Source organism: Ochotona princeps, chromosome 19 (genome assembly GCF_030435755.1).
Source record: "Ochotona princeps isolate mOchPri1 chromosome 19, mOchPri1.hap1, whole genome shotgun sequence".
Classification (NCBI taxonomy): domain Eukaryota; kingdom Metazoa; phylum Chordata; class Mammalia; order Lagomorpha; family Ochotonidae; genus Ochotona; species Ochotona princeps.
Window position 1 is genome coordinate 30,243,434 of NC_080850.1, and position 27,507 is coordinate 30,270,940.

Genomic DNA, 27,507 nt, shown 5'->3' on the forward strand with positions numbered 1-27,507 from the left:
CTTACAAATACATGCAAGAAAATCTAAACATGATTTTAACAAGGGAAAAAACCCTCAATTAAGCTGTATTAATAGGAAGAAATAGGAATACATGCTGATTTTCCAAAAAGCTAAGGGAGAAAGCAGATTTGGAATGGACTGTGAAGTCCTCTTTGACGTTCTCATTCCTTCTTGACTCTCAGTGGGCTGACTTTCTGTAAGGTTTTCTACATGGGTAGCTAAGTGTAATATCACTTTATAGTTAAGTTCCTAAGAGAGAGATGGTATTATGTCTAGTTTCTAAAGCATTTTTCAAAAAAGACTCAGAGTGGACCTAGTATGGGTCAGTGTTGACTCTACTGTCTGGATCAGTCATCTAAAACCAAAGAGATGGAGCGTGTACAATTAACATGGCTGCAACAGCATGTTTCTGCTAAACAAAGTGTCCACAAAAAGATGGGGTGAACTAGACAGATGTTACTAAAGGAATCTGTGAGTCTAATTGTGAGATAATGTAATAGTCATCTAATAATACCAAAGTGTGCAGTCTCCAACAAGTTGGCAGGAAATACATCTTACAGAGGCTGGCATTGTGGCATAACACATTAAGCTGCCACCTGTAGCAAGGCTTTCCATATGGGTTCCAGTTCTAGTCTTGGCTGCTTCACTTCCAATCCAGCTGCATGTGAATGTGCCTGAAATGCGCATCAGAAGTTAGCCTAAGTGCTAGCTTGCACCCTCCTGCACCCACATGGCAGAGGCAGATGAAGCTCCTGGCTCTGGCTTTCAGCCTGGCCTGCCCTGCCTGCTGCATGTGTATGGAGAGTGAACTAGAAAATGGAGGAAATCTTTCTGTCTGAAAATCAAATAATCTTTTTTGTCAAAAATTGAAGATGTGTATTATTTCTTAAAGCTTCATAATTTTCACTCTTCTGCACAAAAACCCATATCTATTAGTCCTATTTTTCTACATGCTACTTGAAGGCTGATATAAAAACCGGAAAGCCTTCAAATTTGTTCCTATTTAATACAACTACGGAAAAAAGCATGCAAATTGCAGGGAAAGCATAGTCCCAATTGAAAAAGAAGTATAAGTCATTAACTTACAACATGTAGTATTTTCAGGCATGGAAAATTTTGAAAAGTTCCTAGACCACGTCCAGAGAATGGGACTAGAAATATCTTTAAATCAGAACTTGAAAAGCTTGAACTAATATTGGAAAATTGATAAACTGAATGAGTATTTTCAGCAATAAATAAAATTGAAAAGTCACTGTCACCTTCAAGCATCAATGATACAAGTGTTTAGATAAACTCAGATACGAGGTCTATTGTGCTGGCCCAGGCACAATGACTCAATGGCTAAATCCTCACTTTGCACATTCAGGGTACGAAATGACACCATTTCCTGATCCCTTTCAGCTCTATGCTTGTGGCTTGGAAAAGCAGGAGAAGATGGCCCAAAGCCTTGAGATGCTGCATCCAGTGGAGAGACCTGGAAGACGTTCCTGGCTCCTGGTTTCAGATTTGCTAAGCTGTGGCCATTGTAGCCACTTGGGGAGTGAACCAGCTGACAGAAGATCGCTCTATCTCCTCTCTGTAAAAATACCTTTCCAATGAAACTAAATAAAATGGTTTTTATTAAATATATATATATATATCGCTAATTTCCTAAGCAGGAAACTAATGCAGAGCACTAAATATTCCAACTGAATTGTAACAAAAAATTATAAGACCCTAAAAACAACATCGAAAATTCACCATACAGTCCCAGAAAAAAATAATAGATTGCTAATTGTGCCCAAACCATTGGATTTTCCTCCAAATGATTCACAGTGCACTGATAACTAGGACAATCGGTATCATGAACTTGAAGTCAAGGATGCCACCATGCATTAAAAACAGTATTCAAAAGAGAATTCCAACCTAGCAAGCAGGGTTTAGTGGACGAACCTAATACTTAACTGAATGGGAAGCTATTCCGAAAATTGGGGTTCTCCTCCAATTCGTTCCCAGAAAACGGTGGCGGGAGATTAGGCATAACGGGCTTCATGAACTTGAACTCACCTGTCCCACTCCCTCCACTCACACACACCTCATACTGGTAGCTGTGAGACAGCGTCCCCGCCCCGCCCACGTCCACCAGAGGACCCACACCACCACACCCAGCCCCCGCAGGGAACAAGTGGCCCTCGCCCACAGACACCCCACACCCAGACCCCACCGCCACAGCACCCTCAGCACCGCCACGCCCACACAGCCGCGCGGCCACCAGCGCCAACACAGACGCCAAGAACAGAGAAGACACCGCCGCCAGCGCCACCACCAGCGACACCGTCAGCGCCTCCGCCTGCCCAGCCTCGCCCCCCACACCCGCCAGTCCCGCCAGTCCCGCCAAGCCCGCCTTCCCCGCCGGCGCGTCGGGCCGCGGCAGGTAGGGCTGCGAGAAGCCGTCCACCAGCAGCACGTGCAGCGCCACGCTGGCCGAGAGCGGCGGCTCGCCGTGGTCGCGCACCTGCACCAGCAGCCGCTGCTGCGGCGCGTCGCGCTCGCTCACAGGCCGCGCCGTGCGCACCTCGCCGCTGTGCGCCCACACGCCGAACAGCCCGGGCTCCGTGGCCTGCAGCAGCTCGTACGACAGCCACGCGTTGCGGCCCGAGTCGCCGTCCACCGCCACCACCTTGCTCACCAGGTAGCCCGCCTCGGCGCCGCGCGGCACCAGCTCGGGGCACGCGCCCGCCGCTGAGCCGTTGCGCGGCGGGTACAGCACGCGCGGCGCGTGGTCGTTGGCGTCGCGCAGCACCACGCGCACGCGCGCCTCGCCGCTCAGCGCCGGAGACCCGCCGTCCGACGCGCGCACGCCGAACTCGAAGGCGCGCAGGGTCTCGTAGTCGAGCGCGCGCAGCGCGAACAGCTGCCCGCTCGCCGCGTCCAGGGCCACCAGCGCGCCCACGTCCACCTGCGGCCGAGCCTGCCCCTGCTCCTGTCCCTGCCCCTGCGGCTGCCCCTGTGGCTGTGGCTGCTGCGTTGTGTGGTCTTGTGTGAGCAGCGAGTAGGTGATCTGGGCGTTGGCGCCCGCGTCCCTGTCGCTGGCGCTCACGCTGCCGATGTGCAGCGCGGGGCTGTTGTTCTCCAGCACGAACAGGGTGTACAGGGCCTGGCTGAAGGTGGGCGCGTTGTCGTTGACGTCGGACACGTGCACTGTCACGTTGTGCTGGCTCTGCAGCCTGGGCGTGCCCAGGTCTGAGACTGTGATGGTGATGGTGTAGTGGGCCCTGGCCTCCCTGTCGAGAGGTCCGTCCGTTACCAGGGTGTAGAAATTCTTGAAGGTGGGCTTCAAAAGAAATGGGATGTCCTCCTGGATGGAGCATACCATCTTCCCGTTTTCCCCGGTGTCCTGATCTCGCACGCTGAAAACAGCGACCACCAGCTCAGGTGAATTTTCTTGGATGGGGTTGTTCAGGGACGTCATAGCTATTTCTGGTGGATTGTCATTCACATCTTCAACACCAACTAAAATGGTTGATTTTCCTGAGAGTCCCCCACCATCCGTGGCCAGAATGTTAATTGTGTAAGACTGAATGGTCTCGTAATCCAGACGTGCTTTTAAATGTACCTCACCAGAAATAGGATGAATTTCGAACATTTTTCGCATCTCTCTGGAGACGTGGGAAAACGAATAGGATAGTTCTCCATTTGTCCCTGCATCTAGATCGGAAGCGGACACCTTGATGACCAAGGAGTCCACAGGGCTGTCCTCTCGCACTTGAATTTCATAGACCGGCCTCTCAAACAAAGGGGCGTTGTCATTGATATCCAGGACTAGGATGCGAATCAGCGCAGTCCCAGACCTGGGTGGAGATCCGCCGTCTGAGGCTGTCAGCGTCAAAGTAAGCTCAGGCTCCTTCTCTCGGTCCAGAGGGTAATCCAGGACCAGCTCTGGGATTTTTTTGCCCTCACCACTGTCTTGCCATTCAAGGTGGAGATGATGGTTGGGAGTTAATGTATAGTTCTGCACACCATTCTTTCCTACATCTAAGTCCTGCGCAGTATCCAATTGAAATGAGGTTCCAGGAGGAGCAACTTCTGAGATTTTTAAAATGATTTGTTTGTCTAGGAAGGTAGGAGTGTGGTCATTGATGTCTTTGACCAAAAGCTCAGCCCTAAAAAACTGCAAAGGATTTTCAAATAATACCTGGAAATGCAACACACACGGCTCAGTGATATCGCAGAGTGCCTCCCTGTCCAGCCGCTCATTTATGAGCAAGCTGCCAGTCTGTAGATCCAACCGCAAGTACGGTTTGTAGCTGTCAAATATCACTCTGGCCCTCCGCGCAGCCAGGTCCTCCACACTGGAGCCCATGTCTTTCACCACGTTAGCTATAAAGGAGCCGACCTCCGTTTCCTCTGCCACTGAATAGCTCCAGGTCTCAGAACACACGAAAAACCCTCGCAGGCAAACAAAGAAAAGCAGCACTTGCCTGATCTGCAGCGAAGCTCCCTCTCCCAGCTTCATGGCCGAGTAGCCAAGTGTCCATCTGAGGAAGCCTTCCAAATCAGATCTCTTCAGCTCCCATTCGTCAGCCGGGACGTTGGGGAAGCTATAATCCTGTTTCCAGCGGGGCTGTTGGTGCTCCACCTTTCTCTTCAAAGGCTCCCTTTTGCTGTTTCTCCAACACACTCAGTCCCACAATTTAAGTTGGAAACAAGAGCATCGGCTGTGAAAAACATTTCACCATCTTATCCTGCAGCGCCACCATGCGTTCCTGCTGTATGATTGTAGCTAAATCCCAATAAGTTAATTATTTTGTGTCTATTGATCCAATTTAAATTGTTTTTCTATACTTGTTTTATGTTCTGAGTGGCAGCTTTTTATGATATGTGATGCTAATGTATTCAGTGAGTGATGCAATACATTCCAGTCTAGAAAAGTTCTGGTGGGATATTAGAATCATGTTTAAAATGTGCTCCCTGCCTCAACTACGTTACGACCTTTCTGCAAAGACAATAAAGATAGTTAGGAAACTCTTACATGTAATTGACTCAACAGGCAAGATATTCTCAGGGAAATCGGAAGTGGGAAGCCAAAGGGCTCAGTCTTTTGAAAATATCAGAAAATATTCCTGAAAAAGACAGTAAGAACGTGGGTATGTACTTGAAACTGGACCAGGTATATGCAAGTAGTTTTAGGGGGGAGTTTGGACATTTCTGGTTAGGTAAACTGCATGGTAAATTTAGAAATACATAGCAGGAGTATTCCAGATAGGAACAGAAAATAAGTGTTCAATAATTGGAAATAAAGGATATATAATAGAATATGAGTAAGAACACAGGTAAGGGTCATTTAACCAGAAACTTGAGAGCAACAAAGACTTTTTCAGAGAAAACATATTTTAAATTGGTTCACAAAAATAAGGAGTAATCCAAAAATTTGCTATCAGGCATTAGTTTGCAAGATAAAACATAATTGCATGAATGCAAAATGAGAAGTGTTCTGGGGGAACTGAAGAAATTTCAATATGACTGAGGCACAAAGCAAGAGGAGAGAAGCAGTGAGAGTTGAAATTGAAATTGTCATCCAAAGATATTTGAACTTTACACCATAGAACTACAAGACAGACTTTATATCATAGCAAGAATATTAAATGATTTTAGACAGAAAAGTGACCTGCTGTTTTTTTTTCTCAAAAAGATCATCTTGCTTCAAAGTTGAGAATGGAGATGTATTAAAGATTAGACTGATTAGGAGGGATTGCAATAAAACTGGTGAGAGATGATGTTGGTTTGACCCAGAAATGTAATCATGGGGTTGTATGAAAATGCATAGAAATAGGGTATACAGGGAGAGAGCGGTAGGAAGGAAGTAAAGTTACTGTATCTCATTCTCATATGGCCTGTAAATATGTCTGTGATTTTCTCTGAAAATATTTTAGGAAGCTGAAGTTGCAGTGCAGTGCTTTACTGGATATGAAGATGGATTCCCATTCTTTGCTTTTCCAAGTCAAACACAGTCATGCACCCGGCTCAGCAAAGCTGTGTAAAAATTTTCTGGCTTGTATGTCCAAAGTAAGACCACAGGATATGTACACATTAGGTTTCAGTAAATATTACTAGACACTGTCTAAATAGGTTGCACTGTAATTTTGTATTAATCTACTTGATATTTTAAAAAATTCTGATCTTCACTAATATTGTGGACACAAACTGGTGCATTTTAGTGTCTTTTACCAACAATGTGGCTGAACATTCAAATTCTTTTCAAACTTACTTTTTTAAGATTTATTTTTATTAGAAGAGAATATTTATGAGAAGGAGAAATAGAAAGATCTTACTTCTGCTGGTTCACTCCCCAAATGGCCAGAGTGGTGCCAATCCAAAGCCAGGAACCAAGAGCTTCCTCTGGGTCTCCCACACAGGTGCAGGGTCCCAAGGCTTTGGGTGGTAGTGCTTTCCCAAGCCATAAGCAGGGAGCTGGATGGGAAGTGGAGCTGCCAGGACACGAACTGCCATCTTCATGGGAATCCCAGTGCAGGCAAGACAAGGACTTTAACCACTAGGCTATCAAGTAAGACCCCCAGAATTACTTTTCAAAACATATATATTTATTTGAAAGGCAGGCAGACTTGGAGAGAGACAGAAAGATATCTTTCATCCACTGCTTCACTCCCCAAATGGCCATCACAACCAGAGCTGAGCCAGACTGAAACCAGGAACAAGGTCTCCCACATGGGTATAGGGACCCAAGGACTTGAGTCATTTTCTGCTTCCTTCTCATCCATATTAGTGGAAACCTGAATGGGAAGTAGAGCAGCCAAGACTTGAACAGGAGGCTATACAGGATGCCCACACTGCAGGTGGGCACGTCACTGTTACAGTACCAGCCCAGCCTGGACTTGCTGTTTTTCTGCCTTTAAAAACCACCTCTTAAGGGGACAGTGTTGTGGCACAGCAAGTAAAGAAACCACTCCTGTGGCCATCTAGGGTGCAAACCAGCAGATGGAAGACTACTTCATCCTGTGTAACTCTTTCAAATACTTCACACACACAAAACAAATCTCTTTCTCCTTGAAAATCCTATTGGCTCTCCTGACTTTTTGGTGTTTTGCTGATTTTCAAGAGTTATTTCAATAATTTAAACATTAATTCTTAGTTAAAATACTGCAGGTCACTTTTCCTGTCATTTTCTAGTTTGTGCTATCCTTCAGTTTTAGAAAGTAATATGCACTAATTTGTATTTCCATAGTTTATACTTTAATCCCTTGTTAAGAAATCAAATCAATATTAAAATAAAAAGATGTTTTGATCTGTATTTACTTCATTTTTCCAGTTTTCATCATTTAAGTACATAGGATTTTATTTTGGAATGGCTCAACAATTTTGTTTCTATAGCAGGCTAATTTCCTCAAAAATATATGTAAAAGTCAATCCCTCTTTTCATATCCTTTCATAAATCCTACCCAGTAATTCTCATACACCTCTATCATGACCAAAATTTTATACTATGAATGGATCTGATTCTATCTGATAATTGATGAATTCATTCCTGTATCATCCAAATTGGCTTTTTAATTCAAATTTTACCATGCCCTTATATTTACATGGAAAGTTATTTTAAATATTATTATTAAAAAGAACTGCATTAATTTTTCATTAACTTTTTCTTCCATGTCTATATTTGGAAGCATGTGTAGATTTTCACTTGCTGGTCATGGGCTCCTTTGGAATTACTTTGAATTTAAAGGTTTTTTTGGGAAAATAGATATCTTTACCCAGCTGTGCTGTTCCTGAGGCATTCATTTTCTCATGTGCTGATTTATTAATATCATTCACTTACCACAAAGATTTTAATGTATTGGTGATACACTATTTCCTAGAAATAATAGTTTCAATTACTATTTTTAACATTTCATTTCCAAGTAAGTAAATGTAGAAGTAAATATACAATCACTCCATTTTCCATTTTCCTTTGTTTTAATTCTATTTGCAATGTTTCCTTCTTCAGTGTTTACTTTTGGAACTACTACTGATTTGGGGGGGCTTTGGTTTGACCTCCTGTGAGTTTGATGGATAATGAATGTTTAACTGTTCCTTCCATGATTTTATTGTTTAAATATAAACTTAACTAAAAATCACACAACTTATAAAACACCTGTTGAAATACAAAATAAAACCTGTTAAAATTTCATGAAGCAGAATGGAAAGATTCCTAAGGAAACTTGAATCTGTTTTATCTATTTCACAATGGCAAATAAAAGTCCATTTTACCAAGTGGGTGTTGCGGCACAGAGGGTTAATCCACCACTTGTGATTCTGCATTCTATGCTGGAGTGCCAATCCTACAGTGGATTGTTGCACTTCCAAGCCAGATTGCTTCTAATGCAGCTGAGAGGGAGTGGATGATGGCCCTCCACTTGAGTTTTTGCCAGCCATCTTGGACACGCAAATGGAATTCCTGTCTCCTGCTTTTGGACTAGCCCAGTCCTAGCATTGATATTTGGAAAGTGAACCACAGAGGAAGATTTCTGTCCCTCTTTTCTCTGTCATTCTGCTTTTCTAGTAATATTTTATTCAATTAAAGATTTTATTTATTTTTTAATTTTTTATGCAGGATTCTTTTCTTTACGATTTATCTATTTTTATTGGAAAGTCAGATATACAGATAGGAAGAGAGACAGAGAGGAAAATCTTCCATCCATTGATTCACTCCCCATGCGGCCACAATGGTTGGAGCTGAGCTGATCCAAAGCCAAGAGCCTGGAGTTTCTTAGTTCTCCTATGCAGGTGCAAGGTTCCAAGGCTTTGGGCCATCCTCTACTGCTTTCCCAGGTTACAAGCAGGGAGCTGGATGGAAAATGGAGCAGCTGGGATATGAACTGTCACCCATATTGGATTCTACCACTTGTAAGGCAAGGACCTTAGCCACTAGGCTACCGTGCTGGGCCCTCTAGTAATCTTTAAAATAAAACAAAAAATGCATTTAAAAACTTTAAATTTGAAAGTAAGATATACAGAGAGAAGGAGAGACACACAGAAAGATCTTCTGTCCATTGATTCACTCCCCAAGCGGCTGCAACAGCCAGAGCAGAGCCAATCTGAAGCCAGGAGCTCAGAACCTCCTCCAGGTCTCCCACACAGGTGTAGGATCCCAAGGCTTTGGGCTGTCCTCTGCTGCTTTCCCAGGCCACATGCAGGAGGCTGGATGGGAAGCGGGGCTGCTGGGATTAGAATTGGCACCCATATGAGATCCCGATGCATGCAAGGCAAGAACTTTAGCCACTAGGCTATTGTACCAGGCCGTGCATTTTAATATCTCATCTATTCCATAGTATTTAATGTTATGAACGCAACTTCAAAAATTTTAATTTTGCAGTGAGTGTTGTGACACAGCAGGTTTAGTTGCTGCCTGTGATGCATGAATGCACCGCACTGTCAGAGGACTGGCTCTGGCTATTCCTTTTCCAACTTGGCTTCTGCTAATGGACCAGGAAGACAACAGATGATGACTCCAGTGTTTGAGTTCCTGCCACCTATGGTGAAGACCTGGATGGCATTTCCAGCTTGTGGCTTCAGCCTGTACTGGCCCTGCATGCTGCACATACTCTGTCTTTATCTTTTTTTTAAAAAAATAATTGTGTATACACAATTGACACATATCTACAATGCATTCCAGTTATCAGAATCTCTATCCTCCACCTAACTGTCCTCTTATAGATTTGAGACATTATACTTTATTAACTCAGTGAGATTTCTATAAATTATAATTGCAGACCTATTTCTTCTTTCTATAGTTTTTGATACCACAAATGGTATTTCACAGTCAACATTGAGGATGAAGTGAACTTGGTTCTTCAAAAGTTTGAATTTTCATTTTAATTTCTATTCAAGTTTTTGTCTTATCTTTAGACAGAGGGTTACCTTACTCAGGATAGGACCAAGAACTGTTGCTTATTTCAGTGACGGACAATACAAATACAAAATTGAAATGCCTAAACATGGGGGCTGCTTTTGTGGCATAGTTAAGATGTTCCTGCAATGACAGCATCCTATATGGGTGCCTGTTCCAGTCCTAGCTGCTCCTCTGAGCGTGCAGCTCCTTGCTAATGTGCCTACAAAATGGCAGAAGATGCTCAAGTTCTTGGGACACTGGGACTCATGAAGGAGACTTTTGGAGAGTGAGCCAGCAGAAGGAATATTGATCAACCTCTCTCTCTAACTCTGCCTTTCAAGCAAATAAATTATTATAAAAAGGAAAGAGCCTAAAGTATTTAAAGGAATCAATATAGCAATAGCAAAGCACACAAGACTCCTCCATAACAGTGTTATCAACACCAAAATTAATTTAAAACTACCTAAGAAATCAGTCACTGGGGCTGGCAATGTATGGCACTGGTCCACACTGCTTCACTCCCAAGCCTCCGACCTGTTAATATCACGAAAAAGCACTGGAAGATGGGCCAAGTGCTTCAAACCCATAACCACATGGAAGACCAGGAAGCAGCACCTGGCTCCAGCCTGACTTAGCCCTGGCCATTATGGCAATTTGGGGACTGAACCAAAGAATGAAAGACCTCCCTTCTGTCTATCACTCTCTGAGTAAGTTAACCTTTCAAAAAAAATCTTTAAAAGAAATTGGATTTTCTTAGGCTCTGCGTAATGGCTCAGCCCCTAAAATTCTTGCCTTGAACACACTGAGATCCCATATGGCCTGGGGAAGCAGCAGAGAAGGCCCAAAGTCTTGGGACCTTGCACCCGGGGGGTTGACCCAGAGCAAATTCCTGGCCCCAGCTTCGATTTGGCTCAGCTCAGCTTGTTGCAGCCACTTGGGGAGTGAACCAGCAAATGCAGGATCTTTCTTCCAGTAAAGCTGTGTTTCCAACAACAAAAAATCTAACCCTAAGAAAGGAATTACAAGGCCCGGCAGCGGGACCTAACGGCTAAAGTTCTCGCCTTGAACCCACCGGGATCCCATATGGGCGCCGGTTCTAATCCAGGCAGCTCCACTTCCCATCCAGCTCCCTGCTTGTGGCCTGGGAGAGAAGTCGAGGATGGCCCAAAGCTTTGGGACGCTGCATCCGCGTGGGAGACTTGGAAGAGGTTCCAGGTTCCTGGCTTCGGATTGGCGCAGTACCAGCCGGCCATTGCGGTTCACTTGGGGAGTGAATCATCGGATGAAAGATCTTCCTCTCTGTCTCTCCTCCTCTCTGTATATCCGGCTTTTTCTAATAATAATAAGTAAATCATTTTTTTAAAAAAAGAAAGGAATTGCATAGTATAAATTTTGTCACAGCATGAGTTCTTGTAAAAGCGATTTTCTCTAGTATTGAAAAGTGACATAACATCTTTCCACAATTACGACAAAATTTTTCAGAAAAAGTGCAATTAAGCCAATGTATTTGACACGCATTCCTAATGTTTTTATTTTGTTTTTGTATTTACAAAATTGATAATGACCTTTAACCTTCCCAATACCCAAATTATTAAGACTATTATTTTGCATAGCAATAGAAATACATGGAAAAATAGCAATCACAAGGTTAATACGTTTTTGGCTAAATAAATGAAAACCCAGAGAGAAAAGATTCTAAATCCACTGTTTAGTCACCAAGAATAATTTCAAGAACACTGTGAAGAGAGTACAAGCAATGATAATGCATGCAACTACATGGTCTAAAATCCATGGAAGCCTGGGCAAAAAGGATCAGCAGTTGTTAAGAATAAAAGGAGTGTAAGACTGTAATAATTTATATTATGGAATGTTGAATCCAAAGCTATTCCTCAAGGTAGAATTTTCTAATATTTGCTCCCCAGCCAACTGGGGCGGAGGATTGGGCATAATGGGCTTCATGAACTTGAACTCACCTGTCCCACTCCCTCCACTCACACACACCTCATACTGGTAGCTGTGAGACAGCGTCCCCGCCCCGCCCACGTCCACCAGAGGACCCACACCACCACACCCAGCCCCCGCAGGGAACAAGTGACCCTCGCCCACAGACACCCCACACCCAGACCCCACAGCCACAGCACCCTCAGCACCGCCACGCCCACACAGCCGCGCGGCCACCAGCGCCAACACAGACGCCAAGAACAGAGAAGACACCGCCGCCAGCGCCACCACCAGCGACACCGTCAGCGCCTCCGCCTGCCCGGCCTCGCCCCCCACACCCGCCAGTCCCGCCAAGCCCGCCTTCCCCGCCTTCCCCGCCGGCGCGTCGGGCCGCGGCAGGTAGGGCTGCGAGAAGCCGTCCACCAGCAGCACGTGCAGCGCCACGCTGGCCGAGAGCGGCGGCTCGCCGTGGTCGCGCACCTGCACCAGCAGCCGCTGCTGCGGCGCGTCGCGCTCGCTCACAGGCCGCGCCGTGCGCACCTCGCCGCTGTGCGCCCACACGCCGAACAGCCCGGGCTCCGTGGCCTGCAGCAGCTCGTACGACAGCCACGCGTTGCGGCCCGAGTCGCCGTCCACCGCCACCACCTTGCTCACCAGGTAGCCCGCCTCGGCGCCGCGCGGCACCAGCTCGGGGCACGCGCCCGCCGCTGAGCCGTTGCGCGGCGGGTACAGCACGCGCGGCGCGTGGTCGTTGGCGTCGCGCAGCACCACGCGCACGCGCGCCTCGCCGCTCAGCGCCGGAGACCCGCCGTCCGACGCGCGCACGCCGAACTCGAAGGCGCGCAGGGTCTCGTAGTCGAGCGCGCGCAGCGCGAACAGCTGCCCGCTCGCCGCGTCCAGGGCCACCAGCGCGCCCACGTCCACCTGCGGCCGAGCCTGCCCCTGCTCCTGTCCCTGTGGCTGTGGCTGCTGCGTTGTGTGGTCTTGTGTGAGCAGCGAGTAGGTGATCTGGGCGTTGGCGCCCGCGTCCCTGTCGCTGGCGCTCACGCTGCCAATGTGCAGCGCGGGGCTGTTGTTCTCCAGCACGAACAGGGTGTACAGGGCCTGGCTGAAGGTGGGCGCGTTGTCGTTGACGTCGGACACGTGCACTGTCACGTTGTGCTGGCTCTGCAGCCTGGGCGTGCCCAGATCTGAGACTGTGATGGTGATGGTGTACTGGGCCCTGGCCTCCCTGTCCAGTGGTCCGTCTGTTACCAGGGTGTAGAAGTTCTTGAATGTAGGCTTCAGGACAAAGGGGATGTCATCTTGGACGGAGCAAACCGTTCTTCCATTGTCTCCAGAATCTGGATCTCTGATACTGAAAACAGCGACTAATGTCTCTGGGCCGTTTTCTGGAATGGTGCTTATTACTGATGAAATGGTCACTTCTGGTGGGTTATCATTTACATCCAGTACTTTAATCAGAAGTGTGCATTTTTCTGAGAGTCCCCCACCGTCTGTGGCCTGAATATTTACATTGTAGGATGGTATTCCTTCAAAGTCCAGCTGGGATTTTAGACGAATTTTCCCTGTTGTTGGGTTGATTTCAAAAGTTTTCCGAATATCTTCTGATGCATGGAAAAGTGTGTACGAAATTTTCCCAAAATTTCCTGCATCGGCATCCTTAGCAGAGATGGAGATAATTTTAGAGCCAATTTCCTTGTCTTCTGGTACTTCTACCTCGTAGACATTCTGAGCAAATTCAGGGGCATTGTCGTTCATGTCCAAGACGTGGATGAGGACCAAGGTGGTCCCGGACTTGGGCGGGGATCCACCATCCAGTGCTGTAAGCGTCAGCCTAAGCTCTGGTTCTTCCTCGTGATCTAATGCTTTGTGTAAGACCAACTCTGGGTATATCCTTCCATCATTACCGTCTACAATTTTCATGTAGAAAGGAGAACTGGGACTAACTGTGTAGTTCTGGAGGCTGTTCATTCCTATGTCCAGATCTTGAGCACTCTCCATTAGAAATGTGGTCCCAACAGCAGTACTCTCTGATATTTTCACAATTATCTCCTTGTCCAGGAATGTGGGTGAATGATCATTTATATCTCTGATGTGCAGCTCAGCCCGAAAGAACTGCAAAGGGTTTTTTAATAATACCTGAAAAGGCAGGATGCAGGGCTCAGTGGTGCCGCACAATTCTTCTCTGTCCAGTTTCTCACTTAGGAGCAAATCGCCGGTCAGAGGATCAAGGTGCAAGTGGTCCTCATTATCATCAGACACTACCCGGGCCTCCCGCGAGGCCAGCTGCTCCACCCCCACTCCCAGTTCCCTGGCCAGATTAGCTACAAAAGAGCCGATTTCCATTTCCTCTGCGATGGAGTAGCACTTCAGTTCAGAACCTGCCTGACACAATCCCAGCAGAACAAAGAAAACCAGAACTTGCCTTTCATGCAGAGTGAGCTCCTTTCTGATCTCCATGGCTCCTTCAGGCAACATCTTTTGTGGAATTTGTTAAGTTCGGCTCTATTTGTGGAAGGTGAAGCTCTGACTTCCTCAGGGAACCGCAGATGAGGTTTCTGCCCTCCAGCAGCTCCCTCACTATCTCCCCTTTAGGGGGATTGGCTGTTCTCCGCGCTGAATAAAGGAGCCTGTGGACTGTTTTCATCTTATCCTATAGCGCCACCATGTGTCTCCACAGATTTTTTTTCAGTAAGAAAATTTTCTTCTACAATGAAATTCATTAATGTATCTGGAGTATGCAAAAGCAAATTCGAGATACCATATTTTTTAAACCATGAACAGCTCAAACGCCTTAACAGTAAGGTCTTTCAAACTGTAACTACAACGCCACTGTCACAATAAAAGTATGACAACTACTTCTTGATAAAAATTTTACTCTGCCTCTATTTGCTTTTCTTCAGTTCTCTCCAAAATAACTTTTGCTGTTTTGCTTGAACCAGAGTCTGAATAAGATACAAAGTAGAATTTAATATTGCTATTCTGAATTTTTAATACAAAAAGATTCATTGAAATGTCCTGAACAGTATTTCATTTCATAAATAATTACAAATATTTTATCTCCTTCACTTTTGTAAATAGTTCTCCAGTTTGTAATATAATTGCTTTTTACTTTCATATTTAAAGACACATATATAGACATGACACAGTCCTTGTCTTTATGGATGTCACAGACTAGAAAAATTGTCAGATGAGCAGTTAAAATGTGCCATAATGCCTGCATGGATGAATTATAATACAGAAATAGATAGAAGGGACATCTTTAAGCTGGGAGCTAGCATAGCATATTAGTTAGGAGAATGTTGAGTAGCCAGAGCATCAACGTTAGAATCCTGATGCTGCCCCCTACTATTTAATGATTTGAGCAAGTTACATACCCATTCCTCAGATATATAACATTTGCCTCCCCAGATTATTACCATAGGAACTGAATGAATAGTTCACAGACTGATTAATGTTCATTAAGTGTCTGTTAAAAATGATTAAATATAGCCCAGATCTTGGAACGCAAATGACAGCCTTCCTAAGATAGTGAACTACACTTTATAATCTGAAGAAACTGACTAGGAGAAGAAAATGTTTATACAGGCATTTTGGAGAATTTAGAAAGGCTTCAAACCATGGATGGGAAATATTTTTAAATGAAGTTAGGGCCGAAAGGTAAGAATATAGATGATTACATAGGCAATATCATAATTCTTGTATTTATTATAAGGGAAATTGAAACAGAATGTGGGATTTTAATATCCAGTTGAAATGATCAGATGTGCACTCCATCTTGGTTAAAGTGGGGAGCATTAATTTCATGGGAAAATTGCTGGAATCAGAGAGGTCATTTAGGAGAGATTTGTAGCCTGGACGACGGTAACGCTAAATGGATGGAGAGAAGAGGGATGATTAGAAAGATAAAACATGTACAGCTGATGATTAATATGCTGTATGTGGGAAAAGAGGAAAGACTCAGGATGATTATCATAGCTCTGAATTAAGTTACTGGACAGCAAGTGGTGTCATGTGCTAAGAAAGGGAACACCGAAGAAAACATGACAGAAATGGAAAAAAGATAAAGTAGTTCATTTTGGACATATTAATATGGAATAAAGGGCTACAGGATGTGAGGATGTGTGTGTGTGTGTGTGTGTGTTCGTGTGTTTGTGTGTATCTGAAGCATAAGAAATTAATCTGGCCTGGAGAACTCATCAGCATACAATTTTGGCTCTCCATTTCTGCTTGTTCTGCATTCACAGATTCAATCAATAACTGACAGAAATTTGAAAAAAAAGAAGTGTACCAGACATGTGCACACCGTTGCCTTTTCCTTACATTTTAAAAAAAGATTTATTTATTTATATATACAGCATTTGCACTGTGTTAGGTATCATAACCTAGAGATGACTTAAAATAAATGAAAGAATGTATATGTGATATTTGCAAATGGCATTTCAAGGAAGTGAGGAAGAGTAATGGTGTAGTTCTGAAAATTCAGAAAAATAAATATTAAAATTGTTTAAGATGGTGGTGATTATACAGAACTCTGATGGTGCCTGCTAAAAACTGCTATTTCACAAGGAACTACAAACAGAAACATTTCCTGTCCCAGCCTCCCTTTTAGTTAGGTGTGGCCAAGAGAATTAAGTTTCTCACAGATGGATTGTGAGCAGAAATTTTGTTTATCATTCCCAGTTCTTCAATAGAAGACAAGTGAATATGCATTTTCCCACAAAGTCAGATGGTACCCAACTGTGTAGTGACACAGCTACAGCCAAGCAGACATGACATCACCAAAAGATGCTGAAAAAAAAAATCACTGAGAACAAAATTTGGTACCAAAAAGGCAATGAGGAGTAAAGCTGCAATCTTTGTCTAATCATTTAAATTTGAACTGTCAAGTGCAGGAGATACATACTTTTATAAGCTATTGTGTAATTGTATTTCTTTGCTTCACCAGTATAACCTTACATAATTTATATAAAATGTTTGATGGCTTTTACAGCGGTAATTTTAGTAGAGATGAAAATTAGTTTGTACCTGGTTGAAAAATGGGAGAGGCAAGAGAGCAAACTTGAAGCTACACCAAGAATTTGAAGCAATTTGTGAAAGAAGAAAAGGCTGTGAAAGGAAGAAATGGATTGGAGAATTTAGACTCAGAGTTCTGTCAGGACTGGAGAAATTTGAACACATTTAGTATGGTAGTGTATAATTAGTATGCTAATGCGTAGTTGTATAATACAAGCAAGGGAGAGAAGACACAAAAGAGGTAATGAATGTGAGGGCTCTAGCTGGTGGTTAGAGATGGGCTCCAAACAACAAAAAAGCGCTTAGACTCAGACAGGAGGATAAGACCTCAACAGGAGGAAAGTATAGGTGTAGGTGCTGTCAAAGGTGTAGATTCCTGTAGGACAGGAAATTCAGACAATTTTAAATGATTGATCCTAGTTTCTCTGCATTGAGTACATTCATCTGATAAACGGGTGGGAGGCATGTAAGGGAAAGGTTAACTAGGTAAGTAGGTTTAAATAGTTGTGGGAAAATAGCAATCTAGGGAAACTGTAAAGGGATTTCTTGGTCTCAAAACCCCAATTAAATTGGATATAAATGTAGCGGCAATGGAAGTTTGATAAAATTCAGCAGCCCAGGCATTCCTGAGGAAGAAGGAAACAGTTATTTGCACCTGGAGTGGAGTTTCATCAGGAATTTGAGTGAGGAAAAACTGAAAGCAAGAATGTAGGCTATGGGTGTGAGAGTGACTGGCAGAGGTAAGCCAGGGGATCCCCTGGATAGGAAGGAAATTCAAGCAGGAGGGGACTGATGGGTAGTAGCAATACCATGGAATGGAGGTCCTGTTAGCACCCAAGGAAAGGCAACATGTAATAGGGGAACAGGATTAGAAGACTAAGGTTACAGAAGACATTGTCCTCAGAGGGGGACTCTCTGAGATTACTACCTTATGAAATAACAGAGATGGTGGCAGAGAAGTACACCATAAGCCAGGACATGAACAGGAATACAGGTGAAGTCCTAGGAACTAATAGGTTGTGCCGTAAGATTCATCAGTTGACCCAGGAATGGTGGCAGGCCTTGAGGTCAAAAGGAAGATGAGAATATAGTGTCTGTATGCCAAAATGTCCATATGTCCTTTCCCCCCAATATTCTTAGGTTATTTCAAATTAAGCAATTATTGCATTTTTATTGGTAATGATTTGTAAAAATAATCCATTCTTGGGGGCTCAATCATGTCTTTCCAACTCCATTTTCCACGTACTCTTTCTCCAACTGGATACAATATCATTCTCTTAGTAGCTTAGCATGTAGAGTTGTTTAGTACAACATTGGCCAATGTGGCTACATATTGGGGAACTTTATTACAAAGATTATATAATTCATATACATGAATTCAGATGAGTTACATTTTGCTCAGTTATATTAAGGACACACAAAGACAACTGTAACTTCAAACTTGAAGATACCTTAGGCGACATACCATGAATCTAACTTCACCTTGTCCAGGAGGAATAAATAAAGATCACTAGGGAATACGCCTTTTAAGTCCTTTCAAACCAGCTTTTCCACACTTAATGACTGCATTGTGAAATGTATTTTCTAAAAATTATTTCAGTAGTAGTACTAAATATTTTAACGTTAGCTAAAAATTAAATAAATTTCAGAACTTTATTTCTGAAGTAACCATCATTGAACCACAAGAAACAACACAAAATTAACATTCAAACAGGAAATCCGGGAATACAGACCACCTTCAAAACGATCTATTTATTTTACCGTAAGCATAATGGTGGGTGGAATTTAATGGCAATATATTGAATGCAGTTTCAGAAAATTAATTACTGAGAATTCACAAGCAACAAATTGCCATCTCATACAATCACAGAAAAACAACCTGTTTGAAAACATAAAACAAGTAAAGGATAAAAGCAAAGTCAGTTCCATTCAAACACAAACTGCAGGGAAAACAAGGTAGAGAATTGCGACAAAATAACACAAATATGCAATATAGAATCATTCATAACTAAATCGAAACTCACGGCAGAAAGCAGGCGATTCCTCTATTTCCTTGCCAGTGACCTGGGTTGAGAAGTTAGGCATAATCGGCTTCACGAACTTGAACTCACCTGTCCCACTCCCTCCACTCACACACACCTCATACTGGTAGCTGTGAGACAGCGTCCCCGCCCCGCCCACGTCCACCAGAGGACCCACACCACCACACCCAGCCCCCGCAGGGAACAAGTGGCCCTCGCCCACAGACACCCCACACCCAGACCCCACCGCCACAGCACCCTCAGCACCGCCACGCCCACACAGCCGCGCGGCCACCAGCGCCAACACAGACGCCAAGAACAGAGAAGACACCGCCGCCAGCGCCACCACCAGCGACACCGTCAGCGCCTCCGCCTGCCCAGCCTCGCCCCCCACACCCGCCAGTCCCGCCAGTCCCGCCAAGCCCGCCTTCCCCGCCGGCGCGTCGGGCCACGGCAGGTAGGGCTGCGAGAAGCCGTCCACCAGCAGCACGTGCAGCGCCACGCTGGCCGAGAGCGGCGGCTCGCCGTGGTCGCGCACCTGCACCAGCAGCCGCTGCTGCGGCGCGTCGCGCTCGCTCACAGGCCGCGCCGTGCGCACCTCGCCGCTGTGCGCCCACACGCCGAACAGCCCGGGCTCCGTGGCCTGCAGCAGCTCGTACGACAGCCACGCGTTGCGGCCCGAGTCGCCGTCCACCGCCACCACCTTGCTCACCAGGTAGCCCGCCTCGGCGCCGCGCGGCACCAGCTCGGGGCACGCGCCCGCCGCTGAGCCGTTGCGCGGCGGGTACAGCACGCGCGGCGCGTGGTCGTTGGCGTCGCGCAGCACCACGCGCACGCGCGCCTCGCCGCTCAGCGCCGGAGACCCGCCGTCCGACGCGCGCACGCCGAACTCGAAGGCGCGCAGGGTCTCGTAGTCGAGCGCGCGCAGCGCGAACAGCTGCCCGCTCGCTGCGTCCAGGGCCACCAGCGCGCCCACGTCCACCTGCGGCCGAGCCTGCCCCTGCTCCTGCCCCTGCCCCTGCGGCTGCCCCTGTGGCTGTGGCTGCTGCGTTGTGTGGTCTTGTGTGAGCAGCGAGTAGGTGATCTGGGCGTTGGCGCCCGCGTCCCTGTCGCTGGCGCTCACGCTGCCGATGTGCAGCGCGGGGCTGTTGTTCTCCAGCACGAACAGGGTGTACAGGGCCTGGCTGAAGGTGGGCGCGTTGTCGTTGACGTCGGACACGTGCACTGTCACGTTGTGCTGGCTCTGCAGCCTGGGCGTGCCCAGGTCTGAGACGGTGATGGTGATGGTGTACTGGGCTTTGGCCTCCCTGTCCAATGGTCCTTCTGTCTCCAAAATATAGTAATTTGCAACGTCAGATTTTAGCACAAATGGAATGTCCTCCGGGATAGAACAAACCATCTTCCCATTTTCCCCCTCATCTCTATCCCGGATACTGAAAAGCATAACTACCGTCACAGGCGAGTTTTCTAGAATTTCACTGGTTATTGAGGACACAGCGATCTCGGGAGCATTGTCGTTCACATCTGTCACCTGAATTCGGACTGCAGCTTTTCCAAAGAGGCCGCCCCTGTCTGTGGCTTGAACGATTATTGAGTAGGATTGAGCTGTTTCAAAATCTAAGAATCCTCTCAGAGTAACTTTTCCAGATTTCCCATCAATATCAAATGTCTTGCGAATATCTTCCGAGGCATGGGAGAAGGTGTAGGATATTTCCCCGTTTGTTCCTGAGTCTGAATCCCAAGCTGACACGCTGACGACCTGGGAACCCAGAACACTGTTCTCTGGGATTATTACCTCATAAAACGGGCGCTCGAATGTGGGGGCGTTGTCGTTAGTGTCCACGACCATCACCCGAACCATGGCTGTCCCGGACCGGGGTGGAGCCCCGCCGTCCAGCGCCGTGAGGGTGAGGCTGAGCTCGGGCTGAGCTTCGAAATCCAGTGCCTTATACAGAACCAACTCTGGGTATTTCTCACTGTAGGGATTGACTCTCAGTTTTACGTGGAAATGAGAGTTGGGGCTTACCTCATAACCATTTACAGCATTGACCCCAACATCTAAATCCTTTGCACTTTCCAGTAAGAACACGGCACCCACGGGGCTGTTCTCTGGGATCTCCAGGAGCATTTCTTTTTCTAAAAAGACGGGAGGGTGGTCATTGACATCCGTGACCTCAAGCTCGAGCCGTAAGAACTGCAGAGGATGTCTCATTATCACCTGGAAGTGCAGCACGCAGGGTTCGGTGGAGCCACACAGCTCCTCCCGGTCTAGTGACTCGCTTAGGACCAAATCCCCGGTGCTGCTGTCCAGCTGCAGTGGCTGTTTGCGATCATTAGAGACCACCTGGGCCTCCCGGGACGCCAGCTCTCCCACCTCCAAGCCCAAGTCCTTAATCAAATTGCCCACCAAGCTTCCACTGGGCGTTTCCTCCGCCACCGAAAAGCGCCCGGTTTCTGAGCCAGCCCAAGCTATTCCCAGCGAAATAAAGAGAAGCAGGACTTGCCTGGTGCGCAGACACCCTGTCCTTCCAATCTCCATGGCTCCTTTCCCGAAGGCTTCCCTCAGAAACGCCTTAGCTCCACCTCACAACTGATGGGAAAAGAATCCTGGATTTGTCTACCAAAAGCTCGCGCCTAAGCGCTTTAACCTTATTGAATAGGTAGCTGAGAGGTCGCCCTTGATGGCTGGCTCTTTCACTCTGTGCAGTTCTTTGTGTGCGGGGGATGCAGTCACGGCCGTGATTCTGTGTGATCTTTGTCCGTGATATTATCCTGCAGCGCCACCAAGTGACGCCACAGATTTTTGCAGTTTGTTGAAAGGCACAATGAATTCTATTCCCATAAATATTTTTCAGAAACAAACTTTTTTTAATATATGGTTTTTCGCTATAAATGCACACTATCCTTCATAATAGTTTTCTGAAATTCTTTATTTGGAATAAGATGATTATTTGTTTTTGAAACACTGATTAAAATATCCCTCCAGGCTCTCCACACAAACCGATGAGGTTAGTTGCAGAAACAGAAATACAAGCTATGCTTGCTGGCTTCAGAAGATTGCAGTCATTTTGAGAAGTCTGTAAACCTGAAACATGGAGGCTGTAACCGATTGACAAGCTGAGTGAAATTCCCTCCATACTTAATGGGAAGGCAAAGAGAAAACACACTGGGATCTTTTTGGAACTGTGCTCAGGAAGTTTGAAACTGGACTAACCCGGAGATGGCTCACATTCTAAAGTTGATATATCCAAGGAAGGTATTTCTGGAGAGTTGCTTAACAGCAATGATTTGTGCATTGGCAGAGAATGGCATAAGATGTTGGAGTGGGATACTCTATGTAAATCTATATGGTGGTTCTAGCTTCTCATAGTTTGCAAAAAATTATATATACAGCAAGTACACAAAGACATGTTTCATTTAATGCTGTCTGGGGACATCTTTTAATGTTGGATGGTTTCAATCCTAGATGAAGTACCTGACTACCATATAATGACAGAGTGTTTGGTGTTCATCAGTGAGGCCACCATAAGAATTCTCAAAAGTTACTACAAACAGGAGGAGGAGGAAGGATATAGAATAGTGAAGATGGACATTTTAGGTACAAATTACATTTCTAAAATTATAAATTAGGTACATGGTACACGCTATAAAATCAGTACACATAGGTAGACTTTTTTTAAAAAAAGATTTTATTATTATTGGAAAGCTGGATATACAGAGAGGAGGAGAGACAGAGAGGAAGATCTTCCATCCAATGTTTCACTACCCAAGTGAGCTGCAACGGGCTGATGCGCGCCGATCCGATGCCAGGAACCAGGAACCTCTTCTGGGTCTCCCACGCGGGTGCAGTGTCCCAAGGCTTTGGGCCGTCCTCGACTGCTTTCCCAGGCCACAAGCAGGGAGCTGGATGGGAAGTGGAGCTGCCGGGATTAGAACCGGCGCCCACATGGGATCCCGGGGCTTTCAAGGCGAAGACTTTAGCTGCTAGGCCACGCCGCCAGGCCCACATAGTTAGACTTTAGAAAATACATGGATTGGATTGGATAAGAAAGCTATGGTTCATCTACTCCATGGAATACTACTCAGCTATTAAAAAAAACAAAATGCAGTTCTTTGTGGCCAAATGGGCCAAACTGGAAACCATAATGCTAAGGAAATGAGCCAATCCCAAAAGGTTAAATACCACATGTTTGCCTTAATTTAAGATGATATGATGTTATGTATAACATGTTATGTTTTGAATGTTCTATGTTGTGTATAAACTAAAATTGAAGTATAGGTGAGGTGGTCACAGAAGGTGGCTGGGAACTCGCATTTAGTTTTAACATATTGGTTACTCATTACTATGTCAATTAATTCCATAATGATGTAAATTTTTGCTGATGGTATGTTAGAGCTTTCAATTGACTGGGATGATACTCTGCTGGCTCTGTCTTCAGGCCAGAGAGGGTATACCTAAGAAGCCGTTGAACTTGACTGGACAATAAGATGCTGGACTCCATGTTTGGTATACACTTGCAACGGGGGAATCTCAACTGAACTTGAGCTGTGGTTATGCAACAAGGTGGAGGAATCCACCATGGTGGGAGGGTATGGGGAGGGGTGGGGAGAACCCAAGTATCTATGTAACTGTGTCACATAATACAATGTAATTAATGAAGTTAAATAATAAATAATTAAAAAAAGAAAATACATGGATTGATTAAAATTTTTGCTTCCTTTTAAAATACTAAAGTGATGAAAAACAATAATACAAATGTGCAAAGGACAAGAAAGCACATGTGAACACATGTTTTCAAGGACAGAAAGCAAATCCACTAGGTCCATTTAAATGCTGAAAGTTCCTGCACTGAAAATGTGCACAAGAAACACTGGATTCGCAAAAAACCCACTTTAAGCAGAGTATTGAGAGGAACCAGATAATGAGACTAAAGTTAATTAAGAACTGACAAAAAGCCATTCCTTGGAAGTAAGTATTTAGGAGATTTTTTTCCTTTGCTCCTCTCATCATCCTACTGAAACAGGAAAGTAATTCTAAGATAGAAAATGGAAAGTTGATTCTCTGGAGACATTAAATGGGACTGACTTTGATCTTGGAGACCCTGTTAGGACCAAGCAGAAGAGCAACGTCTGAAAGGAACAACAAGGAAGGTAAAATAAGGAAAATTTTTCATTTACTCCCTCCCTATACAACATTCCCATTTCTAGGACACAAAGTATATTTGTGACCCTACCTGGCCCCCAAAGAGTGAGCATCACAAAATTCTAAACTGGACAATATCAAATGACCAAATAAAGACACACATAATGCAGAATATTTAGGGGTTCCCAGGTAACAGTCCCACTCAGCAGAGTTCTGTCAGAGTGAATCCCTTCACCATCATACCCCACAGACTTACAAAGTGTCAGCATTTGGACAGACCATATTTCTTAAATCATTAGAAACCAGGCAAGGATGATAAGACATTAAAGCAAATGCTAATCACATGCAACAGGAATGTCAAAATGCCACCATCACTACAAAAAAAAAAAGAGAAAAGAAACCAGAACTCATAAACAAAACAGAAAAACATTTTTCAAATCATGTGGTTAATATCAGAGAAAATAAAGTTCAATAAATTTTAATAAAGTTGAGACATCTAATAAGAATTATAATTAGAAAATACCCACCCTGTGTCATCAGTTATTTGAAAATTTTCATACTAATTTATCTATTTAATTTTAATAGTGACTACATAGTGTGTTCTTATTATATGACAAAAATAGATCAAGACTTTGTGCCCTTTACTAATATAACCTGCAGAAAACTTTTAACTTCCCTTGATTTACTTTAATTTTGAAAATGGATATGACAGGGCTGATACGATGGCTCAACTAGCTAATCCTCTGCCAGCAATTACCACCATCCCATAGAGGTGTCAGTTCATGTCCTAGCTGCTCTACTTCCCACCTAGCTCCCTGGCCTGGGAAGGCAGTGGAGGTTGGCGCAAAATCTTGGGACCCTGTCCCCACATGGGAGACCCAGAAAAAGCTCCTGGCTCCTAGCCTTAGATCAGCTCAGCTCTGGCCATTACAGCGACTTGCGAGAGAACCAGTAGATGGTGAGGATCCTCACCAGTCAAGGTGAGGATCTTAGCCACTAGGCTACAGGGCCACCAAAAGAGACTTTTAAAAAAGAGACACTTGGGGCCAGGGTTGTGGTGCATCTGGTTGGGCTGCCTCCTGCAATGCTGACATACCGTACAGGTGCCAACTGGATTCCTAAATACTCCAGTTATGATCAAGGTCCCAGATAACACAGCAAAGGATGCACCAGGTACTTGGCCTCTGCACCCATGTGGGAGACCTAGAGTAATTTCATGGCTGCTGCTTTAGCCTTGCCCAGACCTGGCCACTGTGGTCATTTGCGGAATGCATCAGCAGATTGACGAGAAATCTCTTTGCTTTTCTCTATGTAACTCTGGTTTTCAAATATACACATAAATAAATCATTCTGTAAAAAAAAAAAGATTTGATGATTTAACACATTGCCCTGAAAAAGTAGAATAAAAGACAAGATACACATGGAAACAGACGTGTATAGACTCAATCCTAAAAGTACAAAATTTAAATGAAATGCTGCTAAAGTTTGCCCGCATTGAGTCAAAATAAAGACAAAAGGGAAATTTTATAAAACAAAAACACTCCTCACAACAAAAAAGGGGACTGTAAACTGTAACAGGGATTACTCATGTAACCATATTAATAAATTAATCAAGAGCCAGTATGCAAGATTTTCAGTATTCCGAAGAGCACACAATTGGGGTAACATGGAAATAAATTATAGTTACTCTGTTTCATAAACTCTGCATGCAGTCAGTAGAAGGAACTATGCTTTGGGACACTGAGAATTTTTTTTCAATTTAAAATTGTATACCCAAAGTGTTACACCAATGAAAAGAAAAAGAAAACTTCACAATGCCAGGCATATTTACCCTCTATGTATCCATATTTATGATGCATTTACTTAGAGATATGTTAGATAAATAAGGAAGACTATAAGGGGATCTTGTAAAATGAGATCAATATGGGAACATTTATAAAGAAAATAGGTCCTATGGTGATAGCCTATATGGAAACCAGCATAATTGAAGTAGATATTTGGGTAAAAAAATCTCCAGGAGATAAACACGGTTAATAGGTAACTGATATATTTGAGTATTTTGAGGAGAAATATTGATATTCAAGTGAGAGTATGGAAAATCAGCAGCTGTAAATAAAAATTATACAAGTGCAAAAAATCACCACTCCGGTGGAAAAAAAAGATTTTCAGAGAATTAATGAAAATCATACTACATGTATGCATATTTTGATAAGAATTTTAGCTGCACTCCTCTGCTGGGCTGCAGCTCCCACTGGTGTGCATGAGAGCCAGAATTGGGAGCGGGCCAGACTGGACAAGGCGGTAGCACCCATCGGCATATGTGTGGATTGGTTCATGGAGTCGGGTGGGATGAGTTAAGCTGTGACACCCCTCCGTGTGTACAAGAGCCCAATTAGGATGAGCACAGACTGCACTAGTCAGCTGCAATACTGGCATGCAAAGGAACTGGGGCCAGGAGAGGGCTTGGTCAGAGATATTGGGGGACACCCTAATTAGGCTACAATCCCTGCTGGTTGTGTGCAAGGGCCAGGAATGTGGCACACTGAACTTGGCTGGGTCATTAATTTGCATGGGAACAGAATGGATCGGGCAGCTACCAGCAGCAGCATGTGCACAGGCTGATACAGGTGAAAACGACCTGAACCCTGTACTGGCTGGCGAATGCCAGAGTCAGATCTGGAGTCACCCCAAGTGTGGTTTCCTGGGGGAATCCTCAACTGGATCATTGGTCTAAAAATCCAACCACAGGGAGATTAATAGAATTTGTGGTCCAAATTTGGAATACAGGCATTGGGACAGGGCCTTTTCAATAGCGATGCCTATGCAGTGGACAGAATGCCCAGGTGCATAAGAGTGATACGATGGCCAGTTCATTTGGGCCTATGAGGACAATGAATGCCATGTAAGAAGATGGAGCACAGAACAAGTTGGACAACTTTCCTGACCAAGATTTGACAGCAAGTATCTGGATGACTGGATGCACTCAGGTGGACTCTGCCAGCCAATGGAACCTGGAGGGATTTTCTCAAACTTAGAGCAGTGAAACCAACAGAGTCTTTGGCTCCTCAAAACTGCTCAAGCAACACTCTGGGAGCATTCTTCTCCACATTAAGGTTTCTAAGACGAACCCACCCCAGGTACTGACGTACTTTGGCAGCTGGGAGCAGCCTCCTTCCCTTTCCTCACTCTCCCAAACAGGAGAAAAGGGAAGAAAAGGAACTTTGGCAGTTATCTTCCCCATCCACCTTCCCCTATACCAAAACCTCCCCACCCCTTTCTATGGCCTTCATAGGCATGCATTTTTGTCCAACTATGTAAAAAACATCAAATAAAAAATAAAAACTTAAAATTATCTTAAAAACAGTTTTAGGAAAATCAGTTCAATATAAATTACACACACATTTCATTTAGCAAAATGGCCATAAACTACTAGTTTAATCCTTCAAAACTGACAATTTTATTGGAAGAGTAGGAGCGTTGTGACTGCAGTGCCGGCAGTTAATTTCTTAGTTGGGACG

At 44.8% G+C, this 27,507-nt stretch overlaps 2 protein-coding genes across 2 annotated transcripts; both read right to left on the reverse strand.

Annotated features, from left to right (window-relative positions):
• Positions 1-1,897: 1,897 nt before the first annotated feature.
• Positions 1,898-14,269, reverse strand: LOC101525515 (uncharacterized). Its single transcript, XM_058677885.1, has 2 exons — positions 11,730-14,269; positions 1,898-4,643 (listed from the first exon to the last, which is right to left on the reverse strand). The coding sequence occupies exons 1-2, from the start codon at positions 14,267-14,269 to the stop codon at positions 1,940-1,942; spliced, it is 5,244 nt and encodes a 1,747-aa protein (XP_058533868.1). The 3' UTR covers positions 1,898-1,939.
• A 4,554-nt stretch (positions 14,270-18,823) lies between these two features.
• Positions 18,824-21,675, reverse strand: LOC105941894 (protocadherin beta-12-like). Its single transcript, XM_036497065.2, has one exon. The coding sequence runs from the start codon at positions 21,383-21,385 to the stop codon at positions 18,824-18,826; it is 2,562 nt and encodes an 853-aa protein (XP_036352958.2). The 5' UTR covers positions 21,386-21,675.
• Positions 21,676-27,507: the final 5,832 nt, after the last annotated feature.

Bases quoted from the DNA above. Each gene is read 5' to 3' on its own strand.
- LOC101525515 (XM_058677885.1), bottom strand. From the start codon at position 14,269: ATGGAGATCAGAAAGGAGCTCACTCTGCATGAAAGGCAAGTTCTGGTT. The intron at 4,644-11,729 runs ATAATATAAATT...TTGGAGAAACAG, and splicing joins AGCTTTGGATTCAACATTCC to CAAAAGGGAGCCTTTGAAGA.
- LOC105941894 (XM_036497065.2), bottom strand. From the start codon at position 21,385: ATGGAGATTGGAAGGACAGGGTGTCTGCGCACCAGGCAAGTCCTGCTT.